We start from the raw sequence: 12,438 nt of genomic DNA on the forward strand, positions 1-12,438 counted from the left end.
CATGTTTAACATAACAATTCACTAGACCAGTTTCAATTAACCTCTGACTTAAGACAGGAGGTGTAGTTTTGAGCTAGAGTTTTGCGCAAACTGAGTTTGATGTGGTCACGCAGCTTACAAATAGGGGAGGAGGTCTAGAAAGATCTAGGAGATGGCAGTTTAATAATTTCCCTTCTCCAGAACACCGCTTTTGATACAGAATTTAGAATCAAACTGGCTGAATTTATATCAATTAATACCAACTCCGTTTCAGACCCTGCATATAATTGGCAAGCAACTAAAGGATTTACTTGAGATTTTACATCCTCCTTCGCGGTCAATTTGAAGAGGAAAAGAGAGGCAAGGATAGCGGAGTTGGAAGAACGCTGTAAATCATTAGAGCAATCTCTTAAGACTTGTTTTTCTAAATCTACACAAACTCTTCTTGTCACAAGTCGAACAGAGCTGAATGATCTGCTAAGAAAGAGAGCGGAGTTCATAATGCACAGTGTGAGGCAAAATTACTATTTTAGCAGCTGTAAATCAAGCAAATTGCTTGCTCTGAAATTAAAACAAAGCGAATCCAGAGCTACTATCAACAGCATCTGCACAGACCGAAGTATCTCAACAAATCCTAAGGATATTAGCGCCACTTTTCAATCCTTTTACTCAAAGTTGTAGGAGTCCTGCTGCAACCCAGATCCGACACAGTGCCAGAAGTTCCTAAAAGAACTAAACTTGCCTCTTCTCGACCCAGAAAAGGTAGAAGAACTGGGTCAACCGATAAAATTAAAAAGCGTTAAAAAAAAAAAAAAAAAAAAAAAAAAGAAAAACACCAGCGTTGGATGGAATTCCATCAGAACTTCTACAGTATTTTGACATATTAGGACCTACCATTTTACAAGCTTTAGGCCTAACTTCAGCCATAGAGCCCTGAGGGGAATGCAATTAATTGGGAGACAGTTTGGGGACAACATTTCCCACTGTTCCAAGAACCCAAATCACCAGCCGATCCACTTCAACATATGTCATAGGACATATTTGACTCCTCAGAAGAGATACGTCTCTAAAGTCATTCCTACTCCCTATTGCATGTTCTGTCAACCTGAACAAACTGGAACTTTCCTGCATATGGTCTGGGAGTGTGAACAGGTGCATGAGTTCTGGAATAAAACAACATCAATAATATCTGATGCGATAGGATGTTGACTACTTACTGACCCGATTGTTTTGTTACTTAATGACGACTCTAAATTACACCCGATTGGGAGACAGGAAAGTTTGGTTAGCTGGCTCAACCGCAACCAAGAAATGATAGCTCAGCGCTGGCTCCCCCCCCCCCACTCGCTTTGTATAAAAACAGTGGTTGGCGTATTTTCTGGACATAGTTATGGTTGAGCTCTCTACAGCAAGGATTAACAAAGGGTTTTTGTTCAATTGTATTTGTATGCTCTAAATATAACAATAAAAAATGTATCCTAAAAAAAAATAAAAAAACCTGAATGATGGTACGGCAGGGAAGCACGTTAAGAATGGTCTGCGGCTCTTGCTTCAGGATGGAGAAGTAGATTACAAACACGCACGAGGAAATCCATACAACAATGTGGTCATGTTGGATCAGAGTGTGATTATGGGCTGAAAGCACAGAGCAGGGACTGCACCTCACAGAATCACAGTCTGGTGCAAACATCCTCTATTAAGCAACTTAGAGGGCTGTCAAGGATTTACTTCTAAATGCTTATTTAGCAGCAGCAACTGTAGAGAACGTAGGAAATCATAAGTGCAAGCGAAACTGCTTGTTCATATGTAAACCTTTGCATCCATGTGTGTGTAAGATGCACAACTATTAATATCTTAGTAGTTGCAAGGCTCTTAGAAACATCTTTGAAGAAAGGAAGACATTGCTCGACTCAAAGATGAATATCTGTACTTCTATCAAGATACAGATGGCATCAGTTTCTATAAGAGCGATAATTCTCCGGTGTCAGAGATGCCTAGCTGCATTACATTGCATCACAAAAATAGACTTGTGACACCTAACGAAGCTCATTAAAAACACATTCAAAAACACACCTTTATTGTTCATCTCATACAAACCCTTCATTAAGACCTAGGTGTGGCTTACTTCCTCTGCATCAACAGTGACATTACTATGACGTGGCTTCAGCTGGACTGATACATCAGGAATGTTGGGCATGTTAGGCATTTAGCTCTTTAAATATGTGGCCCAGACTCAATGATAGGCAGCTGTGGAAGAAGTATTCAGATCCTTTACTTAACTAACAGTACTAATACCACACTGAAAATACTCTACTGCGAGTAAAGGTCCTGCATTAAAACCTACTTAAGTAAAAGTACACAAGTATGAAGCAAACACCAATGTGAGTCAAGATGGTTTAAAATATACTGCTACACTATTAAAGAAAAGGAAAAGCAAAAATGTTTTATTTTTAATGTCCATGACTCATTTTGTTATGATTTGTATTTTTAATTAAACTGATTAAATCAGGTGGAGATGACCCCTGTTAAAGTAGCAGACAAAATCTGCTCTAACGATTTAACTTTCATCAACTGCTCCGCTCCAATCACGGTCCATTAGACAATTGAACAAATATGGAGAGTAAACACTGGCAGTACATTTGTAATACAAAGTAAAACAGGTAGGCTTGGTTGAATCGGTCCGAGAGTTGGATGCAGAGGTGGCACTAAACCTTTTGGGGCCCCTGAGTTTCAAGTGGCAAAATCTGGGCTAAAGTACACCACTTATTGCTGTAAATAATTATCCATAGTTTTTCTATTAAAATCAATTAGTCTGTAAAATGTCAAAAAAAAGAAAAAAACAGAAAAAAGTACACACCAGTTTCCCAGAGCCCAAGGTGACATCTTAATCTCAACTCAAAAAAGGTTCACCTACTAGTTTTGTTGAGTGTTTGACCTTATGTTATATTTTTTCTAATCATATTTCAAAATAAGCAAATCCTCTTATTTAAAACTATGGAATCTGCACATTGTTAGGGCAATCATTGCATGATTAATGAATTCTCGTGCAGGCTCTTCTGTCACTTCAATGACCACCTTCATTGCCATTGGCAGAGTAAGACACTTATTTTTCTGAACGGTTGAAACATTATCAGTGGAAAATCTATTACTTCCACAAAGCAGAAAGTAAATATCCCTACTATTTTTACTGTGAAAATGTGCAGCCCTGTTTACTATAAAGACATTGTGTTACTGTGTTGGAAAAGTTACACAAAAAAAATTAAAAAAATAATGCATTAATCTTCAGCTAATGGTTTCAGCACTACACAGTTTGGGAGAAGGCTGTACCTTTCCTATAACCCTAATGCAGTCCACACACAAACACAATTCACTATCATTTAGTATCCACATCTGTGTTCCAGTTGCCACACTGATCAATGAATAGCCCCCTAAAGCAATGATCAATAGTCATTCGACAGTAATTCAGAGTAAACCACCGCCTATCCAGGATGCTGCCCTGTAGGCAAATTCCACAAGATCTCTTCCTTCCCAAAGCATTCCACCTCCACCCTCTCCACCCGGTATTTGAGTGCATCTCTTGCAGTTAGTTACTTGCAGTTCTGGAGCTGCAGTATGAAGATGCCACACAGACTGTTACTGGGTTCAAAAGCCCGCTAGCGGGTGGGAAAAGCATGCCACAGAGCAGGAGAGAGGCCCTGTGTACCCAGAGGCCTACTTGTATGAAGTGCCTAACATGCCTTTCAGTGCCTGGCACCACAGCAAGGCCTGCAGGCGTCTAAACATTTCCACTGAATCAAAGTAGCCTCCACACAGACGGACAGTGAAGGTGTACACAGACAATGACGTTCCTATCGTTTTGTCCCTTGCCTGAAAGAAAGAAAATAAATAAATAAATAAAAACACACACCATGAGACTAATCTGATGGTGGTTACCTAGCAACAGGTGGTAAGAAAGATAGTTGCCTGGCGTGAAGCATGAGACGAGAGGCTACTCCGACAAAACCACAACTTTTCTCCATTAATTATAACGATTCTGAATAGAATAATGCTGACCTGAGGACTCGCATGAATACCAATTGCTACTTGAGGATCGGTCATGGAAATTTAATGGCATCACTTCTAAATGCAGACAGAGCGTGAGCGGGCAGAGCATCAAGCAGTAGCCTGATATATGCAGGTTAGGGTATAGAGTGACACCAAATCCATTGGAAAATTGTTGGATGGGGAGATACTGCAAACGCTAGCAGTAGATAAACCATACGTCGATATACGTACGTGAAGATGAAGTGTGTTAAATACACTGTTGTGGGACGCAGAGCCACTACCCAAACCTTTTAATCCCGCTCTCTCCTGTTGTAAAGCTCACCAGTCTGCTTTGTAGGTTAGTATTTTGACACGTTAGCAAATGCAGGTTAAAAAGGAACCATTTGATTATCAATGCTTCTTGTCTTCCTGCAGCAGAGGAGAAACATGTTTTTAAAAAAGATGTAAAAAAAATAAAAATAAAAAAAGTCCCTTTTTACCCACTCTTCCCATTTCTGATTATAAATTTCAGGGGGTTTACTGCCACTTAAGCAACACTGTTGTGTCAGAGTGAACTAAAGCTAATGAATCCCAGAAGGCCGAAGCATCGCGCTCACCTTGACAGAAAGATTGGGGAAACCAAAATAAAAAAAAGGACAATAAACGTAAGTTGAATTAAGGGACAAATTCTGAAACCGCTGCGCTGCTACTGTCACAGCAGTGAGTAGAGTAAACAACGCAGTACTGTCGTTCAATGGGAACGGTAAAAATAGATGCTATTAAAAGAAAGAGGAAAGGGGAATACAGCAAAAGTGTGATTTTCTTAAGTGTACTGACAGTTTGAGGCCAACAACACCCAAACAGAGCAGCTGCTTCTGAGCACATCACTGTCAACGCTTCAGTCCTCGTTACGTCCAAAATAGTTGGAAGTTTTTGTTGAGTCATGCTTTGCTGCTTGGCCCGATACAGCTGATGCCACATCCATCCCCACTTCACCTTTTGCTGGTTTTATCTCCTCCACCTCCTCTCTGTCCTTAAACCTCTCCGCCATCATTATCCACTCTCCTCATTATCACCAGGTACCTTCAATAAAAGATAGCTTTCGGTTCAGTTTAGGGCTGGGACGATTCGTCGGCGTCATCGATTACATAAATGCCTCGACACAAATTTGCGTGTCACTAAATAAAATAAATAAAACTTGCAGGGCAAATTAATGTAATGTGGAACTAATGTAATGCAGAACTACTGTTAGATATGCGGGTTCTAGGGACACCTGATCTGTAGCCCCGCCTTAGCTCTGAAGCTAGCCGAGCTCCTCTGCCTACATGCAGTTTTTTGTAAGGTCGACGGTCCAGTCAGTGAGTTAGAGATAGCAGCACAAAAGGACGAGTATGGCGAGTGGTGGCGACCCACAAGAGTTCCCTGCCGGCCTCTTTAAGATCGCAAGTTTGGCAAAACTTTGAGACTGTATGGCTGTAGCCTGGAGTCTCCCGTGTCATGTCTTCTCGTCTCATTCCGTCCCCGCCTCGAAAATTTCGGTCTTCGGGTCAGTTCCAGTAGTAGGCTGTGTGTCGGCGTAGGCTGTGTGTCGGCGTTGTTCAGCAGTTGTTGGGTATGTGAGTGGAAACACATCTAACATGCTAACGCATATCCGACGCCATCACCTATATGTACCAATCAATGGAACGAGACAAAAAAACTGTCTCTTCCCTACAGTGCTTAACCAGCCTTTAGATACAAATAATTAAAGTTAAATTAAAAAGGGAAAAGAGCTTGGATGTTAAACAAGAGCGTATTCATTATTTTACCTACTGTTAAAAAAAGCAAATACAGGTTACTCTCTCATACACTACTCTTTTTGCACTTGCTCCGTTTACTTTAAGTTTTTATTTTTGTATTCCTCCTGAAAGTGACTTTATTTTGTGGTTGGACTGATAGCTACATCTGGCTTCAGGTTCCACTAAAAATAAATTTTACTTGAACAGTGCAGTGTTAAACAATTTTAATAAATAGAGATTTGAACCTTATTGAAATTTGTTGTGTGTAAATTGTTAATAATTGAGCAATGGGAAAATAATCGCTCATTGAAAAATTAATCGTTAGATTAATTGAAAAATTAATCATTAGATTGGTCGACTAATCAAAAAAAAAAAAAAAAAAAAAAAAAAAATCGCTAGATTAATAGTTTAAAAAATAATTGTTTGGGACAGCCCTAGTTCAGTTAACCGTTTAGTACTCTTGATCAGACCCCTTTACTTTGCTCTGCGACTCTGCTAAAACTCAAAAGATTCTCCTGGGGTCATTAGGTCCACTTTACCACGGCAAGAGCAGCTGCTGTATTTTACAGGCAAATTTAGTTTGCTCTGTAAGGACACTTGCAGCTGCAATGCCATTTGAATAGCCCTGGTTTTGAATGATGATTTGAATCAACAGCGCACTAGTCTAATGGTTTAACAGGAGCACTCTCGACTGCTGGCTCTCTTGTTTCCATATTAACTGACTGCTGTGTTTCAAATTATTATAAAGACCAGCACTAGCAATGCCTGTGTTGGCGAGGACAAGAATGTTTAAGCTATTACGATCGGTTATTTTCCACATGATCAAACTACAGTTGGTCGAATGTACCCAAGTCGAATCCGATTCAAGCAGCAGAACAAGGGTGAAGAAATAAGGCAGTGACATGTCTTTACACTCCCATCACCCCATTTTCACTACAGTTGGTTGACAGGTGTGTAATAGAGTTGGAAGAGTAGCTGTTTTGGATGCATTTAATTCCCATTTCAACTTTAATATTCTATAGGTTTACGTTATGGCAACAAGTTTTTATTATTTCCACCTTGTTTCTGAGATATCATGATTTTCTCCCCCCCTATCAGTCTTTGGTGGATGGCTTTAAATACAATATCTGTGAGCTTTGGCCACTGTTGAGGCCAGTCAGAGGAACGAATCACAACTGTAGCAAATTCAAAAACATAGGAACAAAACACGACGCCATAGTTGCAGAATTCGACCAAAGCAGACCTTGAAACCATTTAAGATGCAGATTGTGTTATCAGTTTTGTAAAAAGCTTAATCTTTGGCTTCCACTTGTCAATAGCAGCACACATGACAGAAAGTTAAGATTGGATAATCTCTACCAAAATGCACCTTGGTAGTATACTTCTCTACTTTTATTGTTATGTACTCAACCTTGAGAGTATCTGGATTGTTTGTATGACAAGGTGTTCAAGAGTCCTGTTGGGTAACCGTGAAAGCTTCAATATATTAAGTCAAAACATTCAGCTCTTACCCTGCACACCATCATGTCGCTGACCCTCTGCTGCATGGACTGCCCGGCTTTGGGTCTGACCAGGAGGTAGAGGGCTTTGACCTCAGGGCAGGACCTCAGCAGCTTCTCCACCAGCACTTTGCCCATGAAGCCCGTGGCTCCTGTGACCAGCACGTTCTTGCCAGCGTAGTATTCCGGTATGGACGCCATGCTGCCACCAGTCAGTCTGGTCTGTCCGTCTGTCGTCTGCTCTCCTAGCCCGTTGAAGTCTCTGTCTTCAGACAGCATCTGCACAGAAAAGAGGACGGTGTGAATGTGAGGTCAGGCAGCCAAATATTTTACATACTGTATCAGAAGTACTTGTGAAGCTTGTGTGTGAATGCACAGTAGGGCTGTCCTCGACTAAAGAAATTCTTAGTCAACTAACACAATTTTGTCGACTTATAGGCTGCATGGATAAAACCGTGAAAAACAGCAAAATGCATTCGAGTGAAAAATTTACATCTCTCTTCCTCATTTCCTGTCATCTGGCAAAAGTATTTTTTGAGGTATTCTGATGCCTTACAAACATTTATCATGATGTATATTAATACAGAAAACTATATTTTAACATATCACCTCCCTTGTCAATTTGAAGCCACCAAAGGCAAAGATGAACATACACACGCACACACAATCAGTGGACACTGTGACATTACAGCTCTCTCTGACCTGTACAATCAGACGACCCTAACCTCAGCAGCTCAGGATGTACAATGGCAATCAAACTATGACAATCTTCTGCGGGAATATCTTCTCCCAACGTTACAACAAGAACACTGTAAACTTGTTTTGGAATGTCATCTCCAGCCATCACTGCGCTGGTTTAATCTCTCACTCCACAAGGTCTTACTGTAGTTGTGTGCGTGAGGGGAAAACGCAGCTTGTTGGGTTATCCTTACATGAGATTTACTTGGCGACAGATCCAAACAAAGATTAGCTGGAAGCCTTACTGGTTAGCCACAACATTTACACAACAATCTGCAGCCATTGAAATGCAGTTAAAATCAAGAATGACTCAAACAATGACTCACACACCTGCTTCAGCCTGCTAAAACACACATTTACCCAAGATAATGTGACCCAGACTTGGCTCTCATTCTATCATGACTTTTTCACGTGTTTGTGCCGTCCTCACTATATGACAACTTAACTGGATCAATTGCTGCTCTAATGGTGGTAGTCTAATGTACTGTTTGCATATTTGGGCCAATTCAACACAATAAATCAGGAGCTGCCGTTTGCAGCTTCAGCAGTGGCAGGTGGCCAGGTCCTACAAGGTCCTGTAGATAAGAGGCTGAGAAGGCTTCTGGTCCTTAGCGTCGACACCAACTCTGCTCCCAGTGTTCATGAACTGTTCACTTAAACATCTGGATGCAACAGTTGACTCTGAACCAAGCAGATTTCATTTTCCTGTCAACTTGGAGATGACGGTGCTTCCCGATGGGTCAAAATGTGCGGCACTGTGGGTTAAACTGTCAATTTCACATAAATTACAAAAAATCATGGTTTCAACTTACTGAGTAGTATTATGTGCCCACGTTCTGAGATAATGTTTCAACGTCTGAAAGAAATAAATATGCCCTATGACAAACTAGAGCTGCAACTACTATTTTCTTTATCATTTAATCTGCTGAATAATCCTTTATTATTAGAAAATAGTAAAAAATGTCTAGTCTCCCACAGTCCAATGTACACTTACACCTACAAAATATTGAATTTACATTGATTGAAGACAAGCAGCAAATCTTTACATTTGAGAAGCTGGAACCATCCATGTTTGGTATTTTAACTTGAAAAACCATAAAATCCATTAAAAAAAAAAAAAAAAAGTTGCCAAAAACTGAAATTCTATTCAACTCAATTCATTTCTGCAGCTCTCGTGTGTCAGCTCTCAACCGTCAAGTGCGTGTTCTATGGATTATCAAGAGTAATAAGCAGCACATATTTGTGTTACAATTTGGCTTTATACATAAAAGAAAAAGGACGTTATTGTGGATTTTATTGCAGCTTTGTTTTATTTGATAGCTGTAGTGTGCTGCCAAACATTTACTGCCAAACCCCCACAGAGACAACACTACAGCAGGCATTTATAGCCACTTGAGGAAATGAGTGGGTGCATGGGAAGTTTATCACGGCGGGATTATGGCTACGGAAAAGCCCTGTGTAGATGTAAACGGCATCTACAGTAGGACTGAAAAATACTTTGCTGGTTTATTATAGTTGCCATAGTGCCCTCAAGTCAGACTGTGTTTCAGACAAAGGCGAGAATATTCACATAAAACCTAATCCAGTTTCTGTGGTGGGAATATCACAAAAATAAATGTTACGATTTAAGATGACATTTAAGTGAACCGTGAACTTTTGAAAGCAACTTTTGGTTTGTGGTCTCACACACACACACACACTACAGTCTGTCCTTCTCCTTTTAGACAACTGACATCAGCTGTGTTTTCTCTGTGAGGCTTGCTACAGCTATGCGTGTCTCCAATCAAAGCAGGTGTTGGCTAAAAGCTCACAATCACACTGCCAATGTTGCTGTTCATTTGGGTGTAACCATGACAATGATGCACTAATACATCATAGGCCTCTCAAAAGACTGGACGGCTTCCCGTCTCTGGTTGGCATCATCCTTTTCCTAAAGGAATCACAGGAGCAGGGCACGTCCAGTCCTGTCTAACATTTGCCAACCAGCTAGAAGGAAAAAAAAAAAAAAAAAAAAAAAAAAAAAAGGGGGCTGATGGAATGCCTAGTTGTACAATTCTGCACTTGGCAACAATAGCACAACATTTAGCCAACACGGACACTCAATCAGCACTTTTAGCAACTCAGTGGAGCTTGCGATTGTGAGTCCCCCCTCCCCGTCTGCTTTTTTCATCCTCTCTTCTGGGAAGCAGATTCCCGGCATGTCTGCCCAAAGACGGAAATCAAATCCTCCTGAGCCAAAACGTAGCCCAGATAACCAAACAAATCTTGTTTTTACTTGCTTTCCTTCCATTCTGCAGTCTGTGCTTACAATACAGGAAAAATATGTCTGATTCATTCTTCCAACTGGTTTGCAGTGGAAAAGAGATGTCACAGAAACTAAGGCCTGGCTTTCAAACTGAACGCCAAATCCATTGAGCTTTGCATTTAAACTAACTGACAGATTAAAATAATCTTATTTATTTCTAAAAAGTTATTATCTGCAGATTTACTACTTTGGTCAAGGTCCTCTGCTGAGGCCCCTGACATTCCAGCTTTGTGCTTCACAGAGATTCCTTGTGGACACAAGGACAGCAGCAGGGAGGCTGAAAGTCACATCAGATTAACGCCTGATAATGGAAATGTTCCTGCAGCTGGAAAAGTGTTGGAATGGACGCCTACCCCACACGCACGCACACACACTCCTGAGGTTAGACAGCCCCACCTCCAGCCTCTCCCTCTGCCTGTAAGTTAGAGCAGATGATGTCCAACCACCTCCTACAAGCCAATATTGAAAACAGGAGCTAAACTGGAAACATCAAGAAGTCCAGTTTCTGTCTCTTCATACAGAAATCCCAATGTGCTTAATAGGGCTGGGTATTTAATAATTCCCTCAACTTGTCCTCGTCAATTTTACGCATAGTGAAGGACAAGCAGAATAAAGCTCAGACGATGTGTGTCAGCATTAACCTTGTTGTGTTATCACGGATGAATAAAACAGCATCCTTTTTTTACAGTCTGTATAACTTGAAAGGAAAAGTGAAAGGACAGGGCAACAAGGTCTAGCACTAAAACTTCACGGGACCAGCTTTTTTGATTATGATGCCATCTTGGCAAAGTACCACGACAGCGTCATGTCCAAAGTCGCTCAGGGTCATTTCAAAAATAAAGTTTGGAGATACTCGAGTGATAAAAATACAGCTCAGCTGCTGCACTCTGGCCTCATTTCAGGTTTCCTTTTCTTCTCACGGAGGGTTTTTATCTCAAAGCCTCGCACCCCGGGAGGTCCCTGCCGTTTGTCGGAGGCAGGTGGTTTTAAGCCGCAGCGCTGCAGTCTTTCTGCGGCCTCCAGCCTTTCCTCAAACAACCCCCTGTATTAGTCTGTCAGTTGAGTGCTGCTGGAGACAGGCAAAAATGTAGCTCTACAGCTGCGCACTGGCTGAGACCATTATAAATGGACAAAAGCCGACAGAGGAGGAGGGGAGGAGGTAGTGTGGGAAAAATGGAAAGCAAAATGCAGCCAATAATTAAGGTGGAATTAGTCAACTTGAATGCCATTGCCAAGCAACACAAAGGAAAAGTCAGTCCCTTTCACTAAACTACAGTGCCAACATTGTAGAAAACCCTGAAAAGCTGAGTTAAGTGTACGACAACTGTGGGCAGTCGTTTCTACATCACTGGGCCAACATGGAGATCTCGAAGTCCAACTGGTAAACTCAAGCCAGGAGACACGAGGGTTTAAGGGGCCAAACCAAGCTAATTTAATCCAGGGTCCAAGACTCCCAGAATTGAAACCACCACTAACAGATGTTAGTAACAGTGCGCAGTTACAGGAGGAGTAGCTTGAGCAGCAATTGGCTTCAGCGCTCCGTCTGCATCTTCACAGGATGCATTTAGGCACAGTATTGAGTTGTAGGTCACCAGCATATTGGTATGAGGATTAACCACAGCTCCTTCTGTTGTGGAAAGGGGCTGTGGGTGAGATGATAGAGGAACTGAGCAAGTCTGGGGTCTGATAGTGACCTGATCATAAGATTAGATTAATAAAATATATTTGCTCCTGGCAACAACAAAAAGTCAAGCTGTCCGTTTTAGCACAAAACACCACAGTTATCACTGTAAACAATTAGTTTGCTAAATAGTAACCAGTCACATACTACACTCCATGATAATGTATCACTATGAAACATCTTTCCCAGCATCCTGCAGCACGACACCCCCACTACAGTTTGAGGTTGTGACATTGGCCTTTACACAAACCCACCTAAGTGCAGAACACTTAAGGGCTCTTATCCCAGATTGCATTACTACACAAAAACCAGAAGGTCTTCTCTTCCACTTCCATTTTTTTCCAAAGCAGCTAAAGGCCAATCTCATTAGAAATAATTGCATTAGCTGCAGGCTTTAAGGATTTATGCAGTGTCTCTTTAATTTTTTTTTTTTTT

General features: G+C 41.1%; 1 protein-coding gene across 1 annotated transcript in view; it reads right to left on the bottom strand.

Annotated features, from left to right (window-relative positions):
- The window catches only part of si:dkey-97m3.1 (fatty acyl-CoA reductase 1), a 46,693-nt gene that overhangs the window by 23,572 nt on the left and 10,683 nt on the right, over positions 1-12,438 (bottom strand). Inside the window, exon 2 of the mRNA XM_028570294.1 lies at positions 7,292-7,558. Within this exon, the coding sequence (XP_028426095.1) occupies positions 7,292-7,558 (267 nt within the window). The remainder of the gene's footprint in view (positions 1-7,291; positions 7,559-12,438) is intronic.

Source organism: Perca flavescens, chromosome 23, assembly GCF_004354835.1.
Source record: "Perca flavescens isolate YP-PL-M2 chromosome 23, PFLA_1.0, whole genome shotgun sequence".
Lineage (NCBI taxonomy): Eukaryota > Metazoa > Chordata > Actinopteri > Perciformes > Percidae > Perca > Perca flavescens.